The 25,381-nt window shown below is 35.1% G+C and overlaps 1 protein-coding gene and 1 long non-coding RNA gene across 8 annotated transcripts in view; both read right to left on the bottom strand.

Moving 5' to 3' along the window:
- SNX7 (sorting nexin 7) overlaps window positions 1-25,381 on the bottom strand; it is a 114,251-nt gene that overhangs the window by 52,650 nt on the left and 36,220 nt on the right. For 6 of the 7 annotated variants that reach the window (XR_013384516.1, XM_077905550.1, XM_077905551.1 and 3 more), the window contains exons 6-7: window positions 24,563-24,762; window positions 21,678-21,764 (exon numbers count right to left, since the gene is read on the bottom strand). Coding sequence is in view for 6 of the 7 variants with exons in the window: in XM_077905550.1 (XP_077761676.1) it covers window positions 21,678-21,764; window positions 24,563-24,762 (287 nt within the window). In the remaining variant the exon portion in view is untranslated. The remainder of the gene's footprint in view (window positions 1-21,677; window positions 21,765-24,562; window positions 24,763-25,381) is intronic. The other variant, XM_077905552.1, reaches the window with a different exon arrangement.
- LOC144318531 (uncharacterized) lies at window positions 9,490-12,117 on the bottom strand. The gene is made up of 4 exons (XR_013384521.1): window positions 11,799-12,117; window positions 10,993-11,052; window positions 10,029-10,150; window positions 9,490-9,617 (listed from the first exon to the last, which is right to left on the bottom strand). It is a non-coding gene; the product is annotated as an uncharacterized LOC144318531 (long non-coding RNA).

Here is a 25,381-nt window from a genome sequence, read left to right as displayed (position 1 = left end):
TAAGCATTTAGAGTGGCATTCTGAAGTGACCATGAAAGGATTAGTGTCTCAGAAATTTCCTGAATGAATCTGCCCACTCACTCAATTTGTAATATATTAGAGAATACGTATTGAGGATCTGCATAAAACAAAAAATGCAAATAGACCTTTTGCTCCAACTCTGAAGGCATTTTAGAGCATACTTTCTAGTAACTAAAAATACCTGTTCAGCAACTTAAGAAGATCCACCATATTTCCAAACGTTTTCTTAGGCTTTTAGTTTTTCTTATTTATCAGAAATTAGTTATTAGTTTTTAGAAAATATATTAGTTCGTCGACAGCTACTTGTTAAACCCAACTATGAACTGAGTACCATGCTAGGGCTGGTGCCTCTGTGTGAAATATTTTCCTTCTTTTCTCACTCATTTTTTGGCATACTGATTTCATAGAAACAGATCGTTACCTAATGTCAGAAAAGTCTCCCGATTCTAATACAACTTCATGATGAGACCAATATGGAATGCCTTAACCTATGTTTCTCAAATTGGGATTCCTATGTCCACATTAATACTCAGGGATCGCCTAGAGAATTGCTAAGGTCACGAATAAGTATGGCATAATCTTTTATGATATTTTCTGTGGATAGATATTTTATAGAAGGCATATACAAACATTTTTAAATTAACACAAATACAAATATACTATGGGGTAATGATACTCAAATGAGACTTTAAAATAGAAGAGCTTAAAAAATGCTGAGCTTACATGGAGTGGGTCTCTCTCAGATGACTGGAGTATCTGTTCCAACTTTTCCATATAGAAGAAAGTAAACTCTTTTGGTAAAAATGTTTGAATTACATACTATTATTGAAACATGTGTTAGAAGCAAATCTGCTTGACTGCTGAACTATATATTTAATAAATAATTAATATACTTCAGCATGATAATTCTAGGGGAGTTAATTGCCATGATTACCAACAATTTTGTCAAAGTATCATTTATAAAAATTACAGATTGAGAAAGCAGCTTCTGCACAGTCTATCTCTACAGGAGTAGCTGCCAGGATGATGGAAGAAAACACCAGTCAAACTTTTTTCAATCACTGTGACCTATCACTGATAAAGAACGGTCTAGAGGGGATTTCACTTACCTCTCTAAGAATCACCCTAGCTAACTATTCGATCACCCATCTTTCATCCCTTATCCCTTACATTACAATCTAGAACTAGTGACAAGTAAACATTCCTTTTCCTCACCCTATCAGTGTCTCCATTTGCAAGTACAGTAGTAAGAACATACAGACAATACAATTAAAACTGGAGAGTCTCTCCAGTATCATGACTTAGCCCCTAACATCAAAATAGCTTATGAGAGTCCACTCCAAAAGCATTATTGGAAGAATTTTTTTCTTCATTAACAAATAATGGCAATCTCACAAAACTTAGCTCAATGTGGAATCATTTATGAGGTTAGTAACATCTTGATATAAAAACTGATATTCCTGGCATAAGCAATAGTAATTACAAGTCATTTTTTTTCTTTTCCCAGTTTTATAGAGATAGAATTGACAAAATTGCATACGTTTGAAGTGTACATATAATGATGAATCATTCTTATTTGGAAATATAGATACAAAAATCCTAAAACACTGAGCAATGGGACGCCTGGGTGGCTCAGCGGTTAAGCAAAGGCGTTCTGCTCAAGCCATGATCCGGATGGAGTCCCACATCAGGCTCCTTACAGGGAGCCTGCTTCTCCCTCTGCCTGTATCTCTGCCTCTCCCTCTGTCTCTCATGAATAAATAAATAAAATCTTTAAAAAAGAAAAAACAATGCTGAGCAAGCCAAATCTACTAATAGTCAAATTGAATTTACCCAGGGATCCAATGACGGTTAAAATGAGAAAATCTCTTAGTGTAAATCACCACATTAAGTGTATAATGGAGAAAAATCATACAATTCTATGAGTAGATGCAGACAACTACTTAATAAAATTCACCAATGAACCAACTTCCTATCACAGAGAATAAGAACTATCTGAACCTGATTAAAGATGGGGGAGGGGACTTCAGCCAAGATCACTACTAATGAAAAAAATCTTGAGAGCATTTATGTTAGCATCAGGAATAATACAAGAATGTCCCATCATTAATAACATTATAACATATTTTTAGCCAGCTCAGTAAGAAATGAAAATATATATTTATAAAATATAACAGCTGAATAAATACCAAATATCAAGTAAATAACAAAATTATCAATATGTACCCACGATAGTATTTTCTACATAATAAATCCCAAAGGGCCTACAAATTATTAAAATTAAAACTAATTTAGAAGATTGCTGGATAGAAGATAAATATGCTCAAATGAATTACATTTCTACACTCAAGCTGAAAACAAAGTTGTAAAATAATCTTTTTTAGATTTATAATTTGAGATAAATACAAGTAAAAAAAAGATAAATAAGGTTTTTAGGAACACATTTATCACAAAAAGTAGAACTTTTTGGAAAAGGCATTTTTGAACTTTACTGAGAGATATCTAAGAAGACTTAAATAAATGGTGAGTATCTGAAAAATCATTCTATTTTATATCTTCTAGCTAGTTCTCTTTCCTCTAATTTCAGCTTAAATATGTTTCTCATATAATCCTTTTCAGAAAAGCATTTATGTACAAAGTAGCCTCTTATGTTGTTGTCTATTTCAGTCTGTTGTTCATTTCCTAAACACTGATTAGAAATAGCTATTATTTTTATTTGCCTATGTTGAAATGTAAGCTGTTCCAAGAGGGCCATGTGTCTATCTTTTGACCACACTACATCCCTAGTGCTCACACTATATGGGAATTTGATAATTATTTGTAGAATTGATGAATGAATTTAGAAAAGTGAAATATTAGTAATGAACCTTGGCTTGTTTCCCTACTGCCTTTCCAATGATTATTTCTTTACACTTTGAAATACCCACACAAAAATAAAATGTGCCCGGATCTAACCCTAAAGTCATATTATCACTAAAATTTTGAACAAAACAATTTGAGAATAACAGCTATTCTTTCTTAAAAATATCTTCATTGTTTTCTTTTTAAAATGGCTTCTCTATCATTTCCTTTTATGGGAAAAAAGTCAACCATTCAATCTATTTATTCAAATGCTAAAAATTTCTCTTCATCATCAGAAAAGCTGGGAAATTATCATTTCGAAAAGTTCTTGAAAATAATATACCTAAATAAAAAGATTTAGATTGCCACTCCATCAGAAGACAATAGAAAATTCAAAAATCCAATTCTAATCTGACAGCTACGTCTTCTTAACAAGTATTAATTAAATTGCAGGGGAGAGATAAGAGGGCTCTTAACAATAAAATTATATTATTTTCTGATTCGTGAGAGAGGTAAGATGTGTCTGGAGAAATCAGATGCTTGATTATACAATGCTGCTCAGGCATACATATGATTATTAAGTAGTATCTTTGTCATATACTTTACAATACATACATTTCTTAAACACTAGAAAACTTTCTCCCTGAAACCCATAGGCAATTTTGTTATCCAAATGTAATATGTTCAGGAAAACACAATGCATTTTCTAAAATGACAATTTGAGTCATAAACACCCACAAATGTAGTTGACACATCACCTTTCAAGTCAGCATCTCTAGCACCACTAACATCCCTCAAGTAAAGAATATGATTTCTCATAACATTGGAGGCAACAAAGCCAATTATTTAAATGATCCTATTTTTAAAAATATAGTGATCTCCTTTGAATCTTCTGCACAACAGAGATCTAGTAAATACATACTGGACTCAAGAGCATTCACTGCTTTCTAGGTGTTTCCATGAGTCTTGTTCAAACAAACCTTTTAAAAAAGGAACGAGGGCAGCCCCAGTGGCTCAGCGGTTTAGCACCACCTTCAGCCAGGGCCTGATCCAGGAGACCAAGGATCGAGTCCCACATCGAGCTCCCTGTATGGAGCCTGCTTCTCCCTCTGCCTGTGTCTCTGCCTCTCTCTCTCTCTCTCGCCCCCCTGTGTCTCTGCCTCTCTCTCTCTCATGAATAAATAAAATTTAAAAAAAAATTAAAAAAAAAAAAAGGAATGATGTGTCTCCTTAAAAAGAAAGTCAAGGTTTTTGACTCTTTAGACGCAATAATTTCCTGTGTTTGTTTCTGAAAAGCATATTCTAAATTTAGAAAAGCAATATGCTATATTATATTAATATTATGCTATTTTATATTATATATTTATATTTATATATTATTTATTTATATTATATAATATATATTATAAATGATTTATATATTTATATATTTTATATATTATATATTTTATATATTTATAGCAATATGCTATATTTATTTTATATTTTAACTAATCTCATATTGCTTTTCTAATATGCTATATTATCATTAGGTTTTACTGAGGTTAAAAGTTATTTCAGAGCAAAATCTAAACTTACGTCTTTCACAGACTTTTAGAGGCTCTAAAATTTTCTCTCCAGTAATGCTTTCTATTCACTGTTTAACCAAACAATATCTCACATATAATCCAATTTAATTCTCACTTGTAAGGCAAACATTATTTTTCCCATTTTATTAACAAGAAAAAAGTAAAGTTTTTGAAGTTTCAGTGACTTTTTCTATAATTTCTTCCTGGAACCTGAATCCTCTAATTTGTAATCCAACCCTCAACAACATTACTAAACTCCAAAATGGGCCAGTGAACTTCATTCAGAGCATGAAAAAACAGTTCACAGGCTACATATAGGAACTTCCATTTGTATGTAACTTTTTTTTTTTAAATTGACATTATAGTTTCAAGTGTACAACATAATGATTCAGTATTGTACATACAGGCAAAGTGATTACCACAATAAGTCTGGTTAACATCCATCACCACTCAGTTACACATTTTCTTGTAAGGAGAACTTTTAAGATCTACTCCCTTAGCAATTTTCAAATTTATAATACAGTATGAGGGATCCCTGGGTGGCGCAGCGGTTTAGCGCCTGCCTTTGGCCCAGGGCGCGATCCTGGAGACCCGGGATCGAATCCCACGTCAGGCTCCCGGTGCATGGAGCCTGCTTCTCCCTCTGCCTATGTCTCTGCCTCTCTCTCTCTCTCTCTCTCTGTGTGACTATCATAAATAAATGAAAAATAAAAAATAAAAAAAAAGACTTTAAAAAAAAACAATTATATAATACAGTATGATTAACTATAGTTACTATGCTAAACATTACATTCCCATGACTTAGTTATTTTATGACTGGAAGTTTGTACCTTTTGACAACCTTATATTTAACTCTCATTCAATGTTTTTAATGTATTTGCACAGTTTATAATACAGATAAAATATATGAATTTAGTAGAATAAATTGATAATTTATGAATTTAAAATGTATATATAGTAGGTGATATGCTCAGAAATATTATATTTAAGTGATGAAGCATGTGGTCAAAGAGTCTAGTGACTACATGTTATCTTTGCTGAAATACAATAAACGTTACACTTTTATTTAAGTGAATTCTCTTGACGTTACTTTCAGACATTCATCTCTTTTCCATTCGAATTCCTACTAAACCTAAAACCTTAATTAGATATGACCCTTCGGGACGCCTGGGTAGCTCAGTGGTTGAGTCCCTGCCTTCGGCCCAGGGCATGATTCTGGAATCCCAGGGTTGAGTCCCGCGTCAGGCTCCCTGCATGGAGCCTGCCTCTCTCTCTGCCTGTGTCTCTGCCCCTCTCTCTCCCGCTCTGTGTTTCTCATGAATAAATAAATAAAATCTTTAAAAAACAAAAAAAAGATACGAGATACGACCCTTCCTCTTTGACCCAATCAACCAAACTACCATACGTTAAAAAGCAGCTCTTGCAACATATTCTAAAACAGAGCTAGCCAACAGAACTTTCTGTGATGACAGAAATGTTTTATTTTGGAGTGTTCAGAATAGTAGCAATAGCCATACGTGACTACTGAAATATAGTTAGTTCGCCCAAGGAACTGAATTTTAAATTGTATTTAATTTTAACCAATCCAAATGTAAATGTGAACAGCCACATGTGACTACTGGGTACTATCTTGTACAGCATAGCTCTGGAGAGCTATGATTAATATAACTGGAATAGCATATATGCTCAAGTCTATGAGTTAATAGGTTCTCTACCACAAAGTTATCCTTTAATAAAGCTCTTACTTGTTTTCCTAAAAAGCCTCTCATATTATTGAATATTTTCTGAATTACTTCATTCTAAAAAAACATGATAGTAACCTTAGAAGAAATATTAGCATGCAACAAACTCAGTTAATGGTACCTTTGGATATGTATATATCCACTAATAGTCCACTAGTGCAATTAGGGGTTTTGTTGTTGTTGTTGTTGTTGTTGTTGTTGTTGTTGTTGTTTTGAAAATGATAACGCAATAATTATTTTTAGGAAATGACTCATAATTTAAGTGTTTGATTGTCATTACAAATAAGTATTTTAAAGTCTACTTTTAAAAACACTGCAAATAGACAAACAAAAAGAGCAACAAGTCAAGACAGCCTAGTTCTATCATACATAAAATATATTCTAAAACCTCCATTATTGAAATAGTATGGTTGTGATGTTTAACAGGTAGATCAAAGGAACATACAAAAAGTTTTAAAATAGGTGCATATGAGAAGAAAAATTTTTGAATGTCTGAAAGTATATTTCACAGGTAGCATCACAATTACTGGTACAATTATTCAAAAACAGGATTATTCAATAGACAGTTTGGACACAACTGGATAGTTATCTAGAAAAGAATGTAGTTGAATCTGCACCTCACATTCATAACTAGAATCAATTCCAATGGCTCAAAGATTCAAATATAAAAAAAGAAAACCACAAAAGTTAACAGAAGAAATATGAGACAATTCTTTTATTATCCTGAAGTGAGGGAGGATTTTGTCACATGTACTTAAAACTAAAATCCTTTAGAAAAAGATAAATCTAACTTTATAAAAACTAAACATATTTGTATAACAAAAATCACTATAAAGAAAATCACAATACAAATGACCCCCCCAAAAAAACCCTAATAAGATTCCCTAATAAGAATCCTGTAAAAAGCAGGGAAAGACCAAGAATAGAAAAAATCCAATGACCAAAAAATCAGCAATCACAAAAAATGAAATAAAATTTTACATAAATTAAATAAGATTTAATAAACTTAATACTATTAAACATATAAAAATGCCTAATCCCACTCATCATAATAGAAATGCAAATTAAAACTACTACTCTTCACATATCAGATGGGAGCATTCTAGTTTAACATTGAAAAGCCTAGGGTGGAGGGTACAGGAGTAAACAAGCAGTCAAAAACATCCTGGTGAGAATGTAAATACATCTCCCAGTGGAAAACAATTTGGTGGTAACAATAATAACAACATCAATAACAACAACTAATTCTTTTAACCCTTCCTTTGTACCAGGCACTATTCCAAGCACCTTATATGTGTTAACACATTTGGCTCTATGAGCTAGGTACTCTTACTTCTACTCTACAAACTAATAAATCAAGAACAAGAAGTTAACTAAGTTGTCCAAGATTCCACATTTAGTAATGAAATATCAAAACTGAATAGCCTCTGATTCAGCAATGTAACCTCCAGGTATTTATTCAATGGATCTACTGGTACATTTATAAAATAATATTTATATTAAGTTATTCTTAGAAACATTGTTTATAGCAGCAAGAGATCAGAAGTAAATAGGCACCAGTAGGAGTCAAATTAAATCAATTCTGATACATGCATACAATGAAATACCATGTAGCTGTATAAGGCCAGTGACTGTAATGCTGACCAGGATATTATATTAATAAGGCAAAGTGTTGAAAACTTTATAGCATATTACTAGATTCATTAAGAAAAGGGAAATCAGGATGTATATTTGTATTTGTAGTACATCCATGAAGAAACATGGAAGGCCAGAAAAGTGACTGACCAACAGGATGTACTTGTAATGTGGGTGGCAGGAGTTGGAGGCCATAGGCTATGGGGATGGGACGATGACTTTTCATTAAATGTGAGTTTTAAAATTCATAAATTTTGAATCATGCGAAGGTATTACCTATTCAAATAAATCATTTTAGTTTTTTTTTTTAAAAACAACATGCTAAGTTCTTACTTTAGAATTCAAAAACATACATGTTTTGGAAGAAATGAAACACTGAAGTTCCTTATGTTCATAAATGCCTACTTATGGTTGGAGATAATATCTGTAGGGACATATCTGTAAGGATCCAAAAGTAAGGCACAGAAATAGAGACTCTGGGCTCCTTTTTCCTTATTGTTGAACTGTGTGAACATATAACCTTTTCTAATGAAGAGGGAATGTTAGATGACTCAGAAGAGATGTTAAAGATGCATGTGAGTAGAAAAAGGTGGTATTTCTACATTAATATATTATTTACTTAGTTATTATTAATTCTCATTATTCAATATTAGAAAACCATACATTTATACATTGGTGTGATCTTAAATGTGTATAACTAAGTTAACCTAAATGTTATAACTAAAAATTTTACATTGAACAAAAACCTCGACTTGTAGGGAGTGATCTTCATTGGAAAGCTTGTGTTTGCCGTTCTCCATGTGACAGTGATGACCATATCTGGTGCGTGGGCATGCCCTTTCTGTATCCTTATTTCTGGACTACCCATGACGTGTCCAGGATTTTCCTGGTGGAAAGGTCTGTGCCAGCTCTTTTAATACATGAAAGATCTGTTTTGAACACATTTCTCTGTCCACTTTCCTACTCATTTGAGATTAAAAGCTTCAGGATCAGAGGGTCTCCTGGCAGGCAGAACCAGTGGAGGCTTGTATATTTTTGAAAATGCCCCAGTGATCTTGAACTCCTACCCTTTCCCAGGCCACACTGCTGTTGAGAACCACTGACACACACTAGGGAAGAAATCGTGCTCCTTTAATTCATTTCACACCCTCTTTTTACTGAGAGATAAGCAAAGCAGGTCAATTTACTCTAAAATTAATACCATGAAAACTGCCAGTTCACTGTGACAGAGTATTTCAAATCACCACTAATGTTCTGCAGCAGGAACGGCAAATGGAATTTATCACACATGCAAACTCTGACTGATTGATAGGAGTTAGCTGAAGCATGTTGATAAGCATCTTTTCAAATGTTGCCCTGGAAACAGTTTTATATCGAATCGAATCTAATTGGAATACAGTTTAACAGCACCCTTTCTGGAGTCCTGCTTCGACAACTCTGACGTTTGCAATATTGAACCTGTACCTTTCTCGCTCTATGCCTCAGTTTTCACATTTGTAAAATGAGGAAGTAATAGTTCCTACACCTCACTGTATGTGAGATGTAAATGAGGTAAAACGTCTATAGCACTTAGAAGCACAGACAGTGATTAAGAAATGTTAGCTATTACCACCAACACCACCATCATCATCACCACCACCACCACCACCACCACGATGTTAGTATTAGCATGACATACTGACCTGGTAAAATAAGTCTATATAATAATTTCTTAAGAGAAGAAAAAGAAGAATTTCAGCTTTCTGAGATCACCACAACTCTCTATGTTCCAAAGTGTTTTCAAGTTGCAATTTCCAATGCATTATGATCTCTAAGTATGATTTTTTGGAGGCGATAAAAGGGGAAAGCATAAACAGTTAAAATTCCATTCTGTTTGGATTCTAGTAGAAAATAATTGTCATTTGTCTTAAAATATTCTGGGCTTCTGACCCACCCTATCAGAAAAAAAAAAAAAAACCTATTTACAAAATATGGGGTGTGCAGTGCCAGGTCATAGGTCTGGCTCTGCTGTTTGACTAGCTAATGGTGGACAAATCACTTAACCTATCTTATCAAAGTCATCACCACTACCACCTTGGTTTATGCCGTCATCTTTTCCTACTGTCTTGGGACTCTGCAGGTCTTTTTGTTTCCCTTGCAGAAACAGAGTGAGCATTTGAAAGCGACTACAAATTCTTCCATTTCCCTTTCTCTTCCTGAACAATTCAGTCCTGAAACTTACTTGATGGGGCTGAGCAAAGCTGATGTCTATGTTCGTGGAGGAAGGGAGGCAAAGTCACGGTGGCCCAGAGCAGGACATCAAAGCATTCACAAGACGATGAAGTAGACCCTTCAAAAAGTAGTCTGGAAAGGGAAGTCACAGCCCAAGCAGAGTGAGGTGGGTGCCTTAATGTGTGTGTGTGGCCGGGCAGGGGGCATGGGGAAACAGAATCCTAGAGTGTAAAAATGCCTTGCACGGGTGTGGCATTTTTTGGTGCAAAAATCCAAGTTGGGTGAGGTACTTAGGAAAGAAGATGACAAGATCTATGCAACACTGGTTACAAACGGGATTGATCAAATAGGAAGCTATATGAAGGATACTTGGAACCTGTTTCTCATGGTCAGAAAGGGAACTACAAAAAAGGAAAGAAAGAAAACTAGGGTGAACCCTTATGATGCTGTGTTTGAACTGGAGGCACTGGTATGAATTATGTTTTACATATATGTAATTAGACAAATAAAAACAGATACAAAGATGTGTGTGTGTGATTCTACATAGATATATTCCCTATCTCTATCCATTCAGGTCTTAGAATCAGTGATACCTCAATAGCAGCAAACACATCTAATGCCAAGATATTGTATTCTACATACAATTTTTCCCACTAGAAGTAAGCAGGGCTTGTTGGAAAAAGTGCTGATTCCAGGGCTGGTGCAAGAGAAGGACAAGAAAAGCCTGGAATGTCTTGTTGTATGAGAAAGAATGATGGGAGCATGTCAAAAAGGAAAAAAAAAAAAACCCCACCTTGAAGACTGCCCTATTATTAGCCAATTTGGGGCAATTTGCATATAAAAATACACAGTGATAGTAATGGACCTACTAACACAGAAAACCACACACACACACCCCAATTGGAAGTTAAATGTACCATAAGGAATGGTATAATTACACAGTCTCAAAGTAGCTCTGCACAAAGTTTTATTACCTGCAAAGGTACAGGAGTGATTTTACAGTGGAGAAGCTTAGCAGGCATCACCTTGGTCAACTGTTTAGAAGAGGACATTATCATTAATGGGACAAAGAAAAATCCTGTGCTTCTTAACAGAGATCAATGAAAAGATCACAGCATCACTTGAACACTATTCCTGCCAAAGACTGATAATTTAAATCTAATCACAGGGGAAAGTCAAACAAGTTGGTATGGGAGGTATTCTGCATAATAACTGGTCTCTACAGTGTCATGGTCATGAAAGTCAGGAAAGATGAAAGACTTGTTGAAGACTGAAGAAAAAATGTAACTAAATGCTGTCAATAACATTATAGAACAGGGGCAAAATCTGAGTGAGGTCTGAGCATTAGATGAAAGTCATGTTTCAATGTTGCTAGTTGTCTCATGGTTATGTAGGAGAGTGTCCTTGTTTGCAAGAAACATGCACCATCAGGAGTCATAAGTACAACTTACTTTCCAATGGTTCAAGGGAAAAAAAAAATTTTTGAGTTGTCCTTACAACTTTTCTGTAAATCAATTTAAGATTTAAAAAATACTGGGACACCTGGGTGGCTCAGCGGTTTGAGCATCTGCCTTTGGCTCAGGACGTGATCCCGGATTCCCGGGATCAAGTCCCGCATCGGGAACCTGCTTCTCCTCCCTCTGCCTATGTCTCTGTCTCTCTTTCTATGTCTCTCGTGTATAAATAAGTAAAATCTTTAAAATAAAAAAAGGTTTAAAAAATACCAAACTTAAAAGCACACAGCACACCACATCATATGTCTTCCCTGGTTGGAACTGACCAGTGGCTCCCATGGCAACTCGAATAAAATGCAAGACCTCTGTGTTCTTATCCTGCTTGCTAGGTCCGGTCTTCACTGCCAGCCTCTACCCCTTAGTCTTCTGTACTGTAGCTACACTAGCTGTAACTAAGCTCCCGGAACATGCAGAACTCATTCCCATTTCAGAGCTTTGCAAGGGTTCTTCTTAGAACACTCATGTCCAGATCTTGGAATGATTGCCTCTTGTCAGCATTCAGCTGTCCTCTCAACACTCCTTTTCAGAAAGGCCTTCTCATCCCTTCTTGGCAGTCTCTATCAGTGATTTAATTTAAATTTATTCTTATCAAATTAATTTGTTTATTACATTAGCATAGTCATTTATTGATTTTATTTTCCTTTATTTTCAATACCCCCCACCTAGACTGTAATCACCTTTCAGGATAGGGGCTTTGTCGGTCTCCATCCCTGCAATTTCCCCACAGCCAAGTGCTTAGATAGAGAATGAGCTAATAACTTGGCTGATTGACAGTCTAGGCCTTAATTTCCTCAAATACAAAATGGGAATAAATTACTATCTTACAGTATTATACATGGAATAATAAATGCAAATGATTAGCACAGTGCCTGGTACACAACAGTTACTAAATAAATCCAAAATATGCATATACAAGGGAAAGAACTAGTTTGGGTCTAGAATCTCTTTGAAAGTTGAATGGTGCTTTATAGAGTATCTCCCCCTAAATTTACAGCCTTATTGACTATGATTTAATAGAAAGAAGAATGCTTACTTTCCAAAGCCTAGATACATAACTAATCAAATTGTACTTTATTTAGTGATACAGCACTGTGCTAGAAGAAAAATCACTGGTTCTATTCTTTGTAAAAAAAAAAAAATATATATATATATATATATATATATATATATATATATATATTTAGAAGTGCTAGTTAAATGATTCATACTTTAAATAATATGTTTTATGATACCATTATATATTCTCTAACATATTATTCTTTTATACTTTCTTCCTCCTACTTACCAAAATTTTTACTGACACAAGCTCTAGATTTATAAACATTAATTCATCTTCAAAAAATTTTTCTTCAAAGTAAGCATTATTTCTGCATGTTCATGGATAAAGAATAATTAATGTCTGATTAAGGTCACAAGTTAAGTAAAAGTGAATCAAAGCCCTCTCCAGGCTGCAGACTCCCAGTGTGTTATTGCTCTAAGCATAATCAAATATTTATTGAGTGCCCAGGCAGGGCCAGGAGTGAAAGAGATATGTAAGACAGACCCTTAGGACACATTTCTTATTAACAAAAAGTCTAAATTAAAAGGAAATTGAATCTATTTTGAGTTTCTATATGGGACAGCTATTTAAACCATTATATCTATGGTGGGTATAACTCCACAGACAAAACCACAAATCCACAAGGACACCATAAGTAGAATTTCTTAAATCCTGAGAAGAAATGACTAGAATTTTAAACCACTTCTTTCACTTATCCATTTGTTACTTTTTCTATTGCAGTTAAGACAGTGGGGGGAAAAATGTTCCTAGGGAAAGACACAGAGCTAACAATCTTCCTTTAGAAAATCATCTACAACAATGTTACACTGCCTCTGTTTTTCTACAGTCTTCCATTGTCTTCTCCCTCCTTCCAGCCTCACCCACCACAAGCATACACAAGCCTTATTCATCAAGACTCTAGGTTTATGTGTTCTTTTTTCAAATCAGTAAATGTTAAGGTACAACGCATTCCCTAAGAAAATTTCATGGGTAAAAATTTTGGAAGTAATACAAGTTTTTCACTTCACCTTCAAATATTGCCTGATTAATTTTCCTGGTAACAGTTAAGATGAGCTAGTCAGTGTTCAGGTTTGTGTTCATGATAGACGTGTTAGTGTTTGTGGATTCCTCCCCCCCCCCCCCCCCCGCAAAAAAAAAGTGACTAAAACATGCGTTTTTTGGTCACAATATAAAGATGTGTTGATCTTTGAGTTGATTTGAAATACTTTACCTCTAGCTCTTTTTGTTAGTATGTTTCTTACTGTTTCATATTAGATTTGATATAGCTTCAAAAGCTATTATACAACTAGCTTAAACACAGTAGTAGATAAAGGAATGACTACAAAGGGAAAATAAGAGTAGGGAAAAATCATGGTCAAAGCCAGGTGTGAGGCTGACACAAAGGACACACATACTTGCCCGGCAGGTCTGGATCTGAATTGAAGCTCTTAATAGCCTAGGAACTAATGTAAAAAGTGGGATGGGATCAGGTATAAAAGCTGATGTGTATATGCTGAAAAAAAGCTAATGGCTCAGGAGAAATAAGATCCTATTGCTGGTGCTGAGACATAAATGAAACTTTTCTCAAGAGTCCTCATAAATGAAAAATAAAATGTAGTCAGTGCTGTTGATGCTTATCATAAAGGGATTTATGGTTCTCCTCCTTAAAATGTCCTTCATTATAAATCAATAGCATAATACCAAGTACAGTTTAGTTTAAATAATCCTATAAAGTCCAAAACACAACTTTTTGATAGTCTGTACAAATTCAGATACATTTTAAAGTATCTATTCAATTTCCTAGAGTGACTAGCTGGGGTTGGTCGGAGTGTCCACTTTTCAGTCCAAATTAATTGCTGCTTCTTCTTTTTTTAATATATTTTTTTGACAACGTGAAGGTCTGAGAAATTACAGCCACCACTTACACTTTGCTCCAGAAGAATGAAACATCCGATATATACTTCCAAAAAAAGTTTTTTTTAATATTGTTTATAGAAATATTTACAATCTAACACTAGAGTTAGACACTGGGTTAAGAGTTTTCAGATGCAAAAGAAAAACCCTTTCAGATGCCGATTTAACAACACTCTAGGGAAGATACTCCCCATGACTGTTATAGTTGAGGAAATTAAAGCAAGGAAAATGTAAGTAACTTGCCTAAAACTACAAAGGCACACAACCCTGTGGTTGAAATCACATGCAACTCTGCAACTGTGTTTGAAACCTTGTATGAAATACTTAGCAGGGAGTGCTCTACTTAAAATGCCAGGAGCATAAAAATAAATGTTAGAGGGGAAAATTAATATGGTAAAATTTCAAATGGAGATCCCAAGCTCAAAAGATTCTTAGTCATAGGGTAGACATGACTTTTTAGCCTTGAATCAAATACCCATTAGCCTCCTTTAAAGTTTATATAAACAGAAGTACATGTTTTGTTTTTTGCCCCCACCACTCAAGCCAATGCCCTGAATGAGAGGCCTGCCAGTAAAGGTACAGAGGGAGAGGAATTCTAAGCACTGCCAGGGACTTTGTTCTGGAAGGAGAAGCTGCTGAAGGCCATTTTGATTACAGCTTCCCCCATTCTCTCATCCCTAAATCCTACCCAGCTGTGGTATACTATTCTAATATGTGCTACACTGTGTATTTGTGGCACATATGTATTAGTTGTTTATCCAGAATCCATTCCCCACTTCCCTTCTTACTACCTGAAAGAGCCCTAGTTTTTTTCTGGTGTTTGCAGCAGGGAGCATATTGTTAGCTTCTCTAAGTCCATTCTGATGGCCACATTCCCACTCCAAGTAACTGACTTGATCATGGACTTTTCACAACTCTGGCTACTGAGAAACAAGGAACAGTCTGCTTGGATGCCTTCTAGAATAAATGGATAAAAGAAAATACACAAGAAAAAAGTCCCTTTTCCTTCCACCAGATAGTGTCACATCCTTTACCACTGGATGAGAGTGGTATATGTAAATGTGTGTACCTGTGTGTATGTGAGAGACACACACACAAAGATGTAAACAGACAAAAAAGAAGCAGAGAGAGGAAACCAGATACTAAGAAATGAGGCATACAGAAAGGAATAAATGTGTAAAATGTCAGGGGAGAGAGATAAGACAATAAATATCCAAGAAAAGGTAGAGGTGACCTCTGTTCCCCCACCACACACACAAAAAAGTTATGTCAATACTTTCATTTCCTAGAAGCTTAGAGGAAAGCCAATCCTGCTTTGTGAAGCATTTAGTACACTATCAAGAACATCTGAAGATTAATAGCCACTATTTGAGGCCAAGAGTAAAATACTAGTTCAAAAATAGCAAGTCATACAGAGCGAAGACCAGCTTGAATAAATTTGGTATCTGTTTGCATCTACTGAATGTGGCTATATGCAAATCCAGATCATAATGATCTTATGAAAATGTATTTTTTTTTTTTTTGCTCACATAAATATACTGCTAAACAGCTATGGCATTCTATCTAGATCCAACTCTCAGATTCTATGCACATATTGCTAAATGTCAAATGTATTCATATTCATTTATATTTGAATGCTGCTTTGAGTGGAAAACTATAAATCATCCATTCAAAAATAAAAACAAAAATAAAATGGATATGCAGCATTATTTAGCACCACAGATGAAACTTATTTATCTTGCAGTTAAGCAGAGAAGTGAATAAGCATTTTCAAACAGAAGCTCTGACTCTGAAAACTTAATAACTGCAAAAACCACAAGTTTCTTCAAATATCTGAGTTTTCCTCATAATCTCAGTTATTGTTATACTTTTAGGTCCAAAGTCAGAAATTCTCTTACTTTGACTGAACAGCATCTATTTCATTATCTTTCCTGGAACACATAAGACTACTCTCAATTTCTCTTGAAATACTTTATTATCTACACTTATCTTAATTATTCTGTATCAAGCTGTTTTTATAAATGCCTCATAAGTGGAGAAGTGGTTAAAAAAGTTGTATGACTCTAAATAAATCTGTTGAGTTCATTTTGTTGGTTCCATCACTTACCACCAGCCAAAGCTATATAAATTCCCTTTCTTCCTCTTCACCTGCTATTCCCTCTCTGGTTTTTAATATTGGAATATGCTATGGCTCAGTCCTAGGACCTCTTTTTTCTCATCCGTTGGTGACCTCAACAAATCTCATGGCTTTAAATACTATACCTGCTAACAACTCCGAAATATGTATCTTCAGCTGGATCCCTGATCTGACCTCTAGATATTTATATGTAACTCTATACTCAAAATCTCCATTTGGGTATCTGATAGGCACATCAACTTTAAATGTTCAAATACGATTTCTTCATCTTCCCCATTAAGCCTGTCCCTTCTAAAGTTTTCCCCATTTCAATTTATACCAACTCTTACCTTCCAGTTGCTCAGTCCAAAAACCTTGGTATCATCCTTGCCCACTCATAATCCACAGATGTCCAGATAGCAAACAGCTCTGCCTTTGAAATCTACTTGGAATCTGACCACTTCACACCACTTCCACCTTGCTCCAAGCTGTTGTGTCTCAGGGGGACTATAAGAGCTAGTCTTCAGTGCTGGTGTTCTTCTATTCCATGCCACATACACATCAACCCTCGTCTTACCCAAGCACAGTGATTACTTCATAACTTACTTCTAATCATGTTACTTCTCCGGTCAACTATCCTCTTCCTATTTCACTGAGACCAGGGGTCTCACAATCTGACCCCTCTGACCCCATCTTGTACAACTTCTTTCACTTGCTCATTCCATTCCAGCAACACTAGTCTCCAGGCTTCTGCTGAAAAGCGCAGGCCTATTTACTCTTTGCACTTCTTCACTCTACCTGAAATGCTCTTCTCCAAAATATTCATATAGTTCAAGACATCGCCTCTTTCAGGTTTTAGTTGATCACCTTCTTGATAAGACCTTCCCTGACCCCCAGTTTTAAATTTCACTGCTCCCAAACACTCCCTCTTCTCCACACTTATCATTATATGACAATCAATTTAAATTTTAATAGATTGTTTCCTATTGTCTCCATCCACTAGAATGAGGTCGGCTTTCTTGACTGCTATCTCTCCAATGCTTGCAATAGTGTCTCTCTTATAGTAGGTACTCAACAAGATTTGTTGACAGGTTTCGCTGAATACCTCTACCTGTCCCCTTAACAAGCTAGATGTTTAGAGTCACTAACAACTTGAAGCACTGGCTTCCCTTCATTTTTTAACTGTTATTCTATCTTCCATCTACCTCTCTCTCAAATTTACTTCCTTGTTACTCCCCTACTACCTCTTCAGTTCAAGCTCTCACTGGATCTACACCCAAAGGATAAAACCCATATTCCTCATCCTGACAAATGACAAGGCTCTCTTCCTATCTGACTGTAACCTACCTTTACAGCCACATCACCTCATCTCCCCTATACCTACTCTCTGTACATGTACATCAGCCTAGTTTTCTCAGTTTAGCATGCTTTTTGAACCTTTCATAATACTAACTGTACCTGAAATATGCTCCCTGCTCTTCATGGAACAAGTCTCAAGTCATTTTACAGGAGCCACCTCAAATATTACTTCTACAAAATCATCAAAATAACAGCAGCTAACGGCCACTGAGTGCTTCCTAGGATTCAAATAATTTATTCACATTGTATCATTTAATCCTTAAGCAAATCTATTAGAAAGGTACTAATAACTTCCCCCAAATCATACATGATAAAACAAGGCTCAAAAAAGTTAGGAAACATATCCTAGGTCACAGACTTAAGCAGATGAACTAGGATTGGATCGTAGGTCTATCTAATCCTAAAGCCTAAATGTCAAAACTCTACATAAACAGCTGAACTGACCTTCAAATGGGTATTCTGAAAGTCTTTACTGAGTTTAGATCATTTTAAAATGATTGATTTTATTGTTGTGAGATAAGAACTACAAACGACAAATTCCAAGAAACTGACACTTTGCAACTATTTAGATAATAAAGAATTCACTCTAGAAACACTGTTTTAATCTGCAGGAAAACACATAATTTTTGTAGGCATATTTGTGTGATGAGAAAAAGTAACAGAAACACCATTACTGACAATTTACAGCATTTGCAAAATTACAGGCAAGGTAACAGACCAGAACCTTGTTTTTGTATACCACAGAGCCCACATAAAGGTTGCCTGATCTGTCTGAAAGGACCTCTGGAATGTTACATCTCTGCTAATCTCCACCCAATAATTATAACTCTCCTAGTTTTTGCCTGTCTTGGTAAAGCTTCATCTCACAGACCTTTTCATTATGAGTTGCTTTGCTGGGTTTGCATATAGCAACCCACCCAAAGGTGACTTTGATGGAGCCTCTAAAGGCAGCCCCGGCAGGTCTCCATAGAAATGGCCCCAGGGCTGTCTCCAAAGTGGCCCTGCTTGAGTTGCCATGGTAAACAACCAGGCTAGATTGCTATATTCAGTTCTCTGCCAGGGTCGTCATGGTGACTGCAAAGGATGGCTCCTTAGAAGGACCTCACAAGGGCGCGTTTCCATGGTGACCCTATCCTGCATATTTCTAAGCAACTTCCCTCCGGTTGTTCTGTGACCAATCATGGCAGGTTCAGTTTGAGAGTAACCCTGGAAGGTTTCTCCCAAAGACATCATCATAACACAGGGATTTGAAAGTGAGGTCTGTAAACACATAAACTGCCTGAAAATGTAAATGGTACCATTCATAAATCATTAAATTAGTCCCTATATGTTTTAGGAAGGATCTGTTTTGATGGGTAACAAAAAAAAAAAAAAAAAAAAACAACAAAAAAAAAACCCCCACATACACAAAAAACCCACATTTGCAACGTCTGTTAAATGTGTCTGTTTCAAATCTTAATTTAAAATATCTTACAGAGTATAATGCAGATAATTAAAGTTTCAAATTTCTCCAATCTTACAACATAGCAGATAACTAGGTAAAAAATACTTTATAGTGGATATGACACATACACATAAAATGAAATCATAAATACAGATGGATCATTAGGTTATAATGAGATATCAAGGAAATTTTTATAGAGCAAAAGACAAAATATTTGCAAGTCAAATGAAAAAAAAAATGTGTTTTTTTAGTTGAGTTGGGAAAGCCTAGCCATATTTGGGCCCAAGCTATTTTTTCCTGTATTTTTGTGGTTGGAACAATCTCAATTACTCTTCCTTTCAATTTAAAATATGAATATAAACCATTCTGAACAGATGCTTGGTTTTTAAGCCATTTAAGTATTCTCTTGAAACTTTAAAATACTGTACTTTATCTAGTATTTAGTTAAGGGCAAATTTCATCTAATTGCTAATTTCAATATCTTTAAAAATTACTTAACAAATAAAAAGAACCACAGTTTAAAAAATACAATTATAATTTCTGTACATGCATTAACTCTCTTTTGTTCTTTCCAAGTGACTCTTCAAATTTACACACACACACACACACACACACACACATTCCTTATAGTGAAGAAAAGGTTAACCCTGGGTTTCCTCTTTTTACTCTTCATCTTGAGGTAAGATGAAGATAAATCAAACATGATTTCCCCCCTGAGCATTAGTTCCTCTGGTTTTATATTTTCCATTATTTTCTCTCTCAGATGCCATTCTCCTATTCTATCTACTGCAGTCCACCACTGCCCATGCACCTTCCATGCACCTTGATTTTGTGAATCAGAGCAATCACTGCAATTTTCATACACTCATTTATTCACTAAATACTTATTGAGTGGCTACCATATATCAGGCACTGTTTTAGGGGCTAAAAACACTTCAGGAATCAAATAAAAAAAAAATCCCTGCCCTTCAGGTGCTTAGATTATGGACCAGGAGAGAGAGAAAGATAGTACAAAAAAAAAGCAGTAAGTACAAAATCATATCTCTAGTTAGAAAATGATTAAAGCCTGGGAGAAAATTAAAGCAGGGAAGACGGAGGCTGTTCCCAAGCCAGGATGGGATTGTAATAGTAGGATTAATGGGGGGTTTCAAGAACTCCCCAGGCACCTGCCATAAGCATACTCAATATCGTACTCAGTACTAAACCAAATCCTTACATTAAAAAAAGATCACAGAGAAATCAACAGAAGTTAACCAAAGTAATACTCAATTTTTCCAATTTTGATACTTGTGGCACAGTCTGTGGAAGGCAACTGATACCATGACCCCTTATCCTACTTCTGCTTCAAGAACTATATGAACTTGAGCAAGTTACTCCACCTTCAAAACCTCTTTCTCAATATTAAACTGAGAATAATAACTCCAAGCTGAAAACAGTACTCTGAAGATATGCAAAGATAATAAAATGCTAAAATACTGTGGGTTATACCATAATGTCCGGAATTAACACAAGAACTCTACAGGAAAAAGAGGTGAAGAGAGAGACAGATGAAGAAAGGTGGTCAAAATGCTGGAAATTAATGAAGCCCAGCGATGGCTATATGAGTGAATTCATCATATCACTTTTTATGTTTGAAATTTCCCATAAAAATCTACTGCAAGGAAAGATGAAACCTGAAAGCAAAGATACTTCCTTTATAAGTGTTTACAAGAATTAGAAAAAAGTGTACAGAAACATGGACTTATTTTGTATAAACACCTTATAAAATGAGCAAAAGGTGGATTTATCTACTAACCTTCTGGAACAATGCTAGGTACTTTCCATACCTTCTTCTAACACTCTAATTAAAAAAAAAAAAAAAAATTACGGGGATTCCTGGGTGGCTCAGCAGTTTAGTGCCTGCCTTTGGTCCAGGGTGTGATCCTGGAGTCCCGGGATCAAGTTCCGCGTCAGGCTCCCTGCATGGAGCCTGCTTCTCCCTCTGCCTGTGTCTCTGCCTTTCTCTCTCTCTCATGAATAAATAAATAAAATCTTTAAAATAAATAAATAATTGATTAAAAAAATACTTCCTACTTTACGTATCAAAAGAAACAATGTAAGAAGGAAAGCAGAAAAGTATCACTGGTAAGCTTGCAGACTCACTGGGTACTCAATGTCTAATAGATTTTTAGAAGACAGTTTAGTATCATTTGCTGAATCCTTAAAAATAAGCATGCTAATAAAAATTTCAGACTGAATTCTCTATTATTATATCAAGAAACTTAAAAACTTACCAGATCAGTATCTGCCTTTTTATATGTCAAAGCTTCCACTTTGGAATCCAGTTCTGCTTGTATTTGGTCTCTCCTTTTCATAACACCCTTCATATCAAAACACAAGGATGGAATGGGTTGTACTTAGGTTTAATAATATTTGTATGACAAAAATATACATTTTAGAATATAAATAGCCTATCTTCCCCAAGTCATCAGTCCTTTGGGAGATACAATGACTTAAAGAAATTTTTTAATCTCTAAAAGCTAAACTGAAAGCAAGTATTTAAGAGAGTTTTTTTTTTCATAAATCTTTTATTCATTTTCCCGATGCACATCTTACTAGTTTAGGTATTTTATGTACAACTCTTGATGGAGCACTCTAGACATACATTGTTCTTCAAAAAGAGCAAAACCAAAACAAATAAACAAAAAAAAAATCAGTGAGAGCACTGAAAATATATGGTAGGGTGTAAAGTGGTTGCAGTTGGGAGGTCATACAGGCCACTCACTCACCTAAAAATATCTATAATAACTGGCAGTTACCCAATTCTAAAGGCATGGTTAATTGAGTTAATTATAGCAGGGAATCAGAAAAGTGAAGTGTGTACTCATATTTTAGACTTTGTTTTAGCTTAAAATATATCAATATTAATCAATTAGCCATGCTTTTGAGGAGAAATCATAGCCTCTTCTCTGAGAGGAGTTCCATCTTGTTTTCTTGAATAACCATGATTTCATGTTTCAGTGTCCTTAAACTTTAAAACACCCCTGTGAAGGAATCTGAATGCAGAATTCACCTTTATCTTTTATAATGTTTGCCAGTCTTTTACAATGTTTTTCCCTTACTGACTCACTTTTCTTCCAAGACCTGCTACCAAGGCTTCATAGACACAAGGACTCTTTTTATATGTACACATCTTCTACTGGTTTTCACAATACTAATTTAAACAATAAAATCATGATAATGAACACAAGTGGCCTCAACAGGTTAAGGAAAAAATAAGGTAAGTTCTAGGTAAGTAAACAATTCAACCAGAAAGAGTAGAAGTGAAGAACATAAAAGAGCTTTAATGAGCCACAGGTCTTTGAGGGGTTTTCAGAGGAAAGGAAGAACCTACCTATAAATCAGCTGAATGGTGACCAGATAACATGGCTATAGTATTCGGGAACTGAGAGGCATTAAGATAAAAAAAAGCATCCTAAAAATTACTCAGTCTAGTTTTGTGCCTGGTGGAATCACTCTTAAAATACTCAAAAGAGATGAACATTTCTCCTATTTTCAAAGAACTCAATAGAAAATTCAACTAATTATCACAGATCTTTTACATTTACTTCAATGTTTCATTGCCATTAATATCATGGACCCCTTCTTTCTCTAACGCAAATGACAAATACTACAATTGTGTCTCATTGATTTAAGGTGTATTTCCATAAATATGAAGTATTATGCTTCACGTGAGTAGAATAGTTTAAGTAAGAGCTGGCTTTAGAAGACAACTAGTAAAATTACACAAATTTAATCATCTTGTCAAGGCATACATTTCACTATTTTAGCTCACATATAAAGAAAATCTTCCAACATAAAGCAGAACCAGAAGTGCAATATAAATACTACTATTTATGCCCTAAGAGTCTACAACATAATATAATCAAATGAGAACCTACAAAATAATTCTTTCTGGTGGCAATTATAATTTTTCCATATGTATAATGACACATGACTTAAATTACATAATTTTCATCTTGACGTAATAAAGAGAAAAACACACCTTAAGAGAGAAGAATATACTATTTTTAATTATACAAATCAGATCTCTTTGAAGAGCCACACGGTGAGGGGGGAGGATATCAATAATGAAGTAAAACAATGAAATGTAGCCAAGGAAATTGATGGAGACAAGGAGACTCCTCCACCGTGAAACACTAGAAGCCTCTGGGAAGCAAGATGGGTCTGTTTATAGAAGACCCCAATAAAGGTAAGTAACAGCAGCAACCTGAAATATCTACAAAATATTGAATAACTGGGAAAGAAAAGGCTATATGTGATAAATACAAAAGGGACAGACCTCATGCTGAAAGGCTAAGAGAGTTTTCCTTACCAAGACAGAAGCAAAATTAAAAAAAAAGAAATCTGTCTAAACCAAGAGTACAGGAAAACAGACACGGCTCCAATTACAATCGGCAGAAGAAATGGACTCTCTCTGAATGTAAGCAGACTCCTTCCCCCACTGCCATGCTACAACACCAGAACCCTGAGGGCATCAGTTTGTGCTAGCTGCTCTGAGAAGAGGATAATACTGGATGAAAAACATTAGCTCTGCAGTTAGCATTGCTAAATCCCAAATATCTGGAAACCTTAACTTGAACTGAGGAGGTTAAATGCAAAACTTTGATATAAGAGGAATAAAAGCCTTTGTAAATAGTGAAAGAAAAACATTTTAACTTGAAGGATTTCTTTTTAGAAGCTCCCAGAAAACAGAACAAACGTCAAGATCCTTCTCAAGTACTTTGTACATCATGGTACTAAATAAATTGCTAAATCAAATGTGCCTAGAAGTAGGTAACCAACTCTTTCATGAAAGGAAATTTCTAAAGCACTAAAAATTTTTAAAATACAATTTTAAAAGCTTAGAAAAACGAATCATGTTGTCTTCGTAAATCTTGACTGAGGATGTTTCAAATGTCTGTGTTATACGTCACTGTTGCTTTGTCTTTTACTCACATATTCTTCTACTCATTAATTCATTTATATAGTGAACAAATATTTATGGAGCATCTGTATGCAAAGCATTCTGCTAGGACAGGAGAATAGTGGTGAAAAAAAAAACAGAAATAGAAACTGCCTTTGTAAAACTTATAAACAGGTCAGGGACTAAGGTAAAAGTATAATGAGGCATTCTTACCATTAACATTTCACTATAAAGTACATACTCATGTACTACAGGAAGCAGGGCCTCTGAGAGTCCAGACATCCGCTTCTCAGTGGCCTTACAACATTGGTCAATGCAGCTGGCAACCCCCTTTAGAGTATCAACCAGATCTTCTTCTGATGCTGACCACAGAACGTGAATTGGGCCATATTCTTTCATTTCATCAGAATATTCTAAAAACAAAAATTAAGTTCTTCAATTTATAGAAGTTTTACAAATCCTTATATTAAAGACCTTATTTTTCTCACTGTGCTTATGTTCTTCTAAATGAACATAAGTAGATGGATATCATCTTTGATTAAATTGAACAGTCATTCTAATCTACTAAGGTCAGTTCTCGAATGACTACTGTCCAAGAGTAATCAGTAAAAGCATCCCTTTTCATTTCTGAAAGTATCCTGGATTGAAATATAAATTATACAGGACCACCATATCTATCATGGGCCTCTGCCTACCAAATAAACTACACCTCAGTGTCTCATAGACAGTATTACCTAAACAAACTCATCTTCTTTTGAATACATATCCTAACAGTAAGTTTAACAGTAAGTTTTTCCAGTGATCTAAGCAAAAAATCTGGTTATCATCCTATACACAAACTTTGCAGAGCCATTCGATCACCAAATCTAATATTTCTTAATGTCTATCTATCCAACCACCCATCCATTTATCCATCCATCCATCCATCCATCCATCCATCCATCCATCCACCTATCTGTTCTTGCTTCTACGGTTGTCAGCTCATGAGCATCTGTAACTTTAGAAATTAGAAATTAGAAAGTTCTCTATGAT

The sequence above is a fragment of the Canis aureus genome, chromosome 8 (assembly GCF_053574225.1).
Source record: "Canis aureus isolate CA01 chromosome 8, VMU_Caureus_v.1.0, whole genome shotgun sequence".
NCBI lineage: Eukaryota > Metazoa > Chordata > Mammalia > Carnivora > Canidae > Canis > Canis aureus.
The sequence above is the reverse complement of the archived record's forward strand: the minus strand, read 5'-3'. Positions and strand labels throughout refer to the sequence as shown.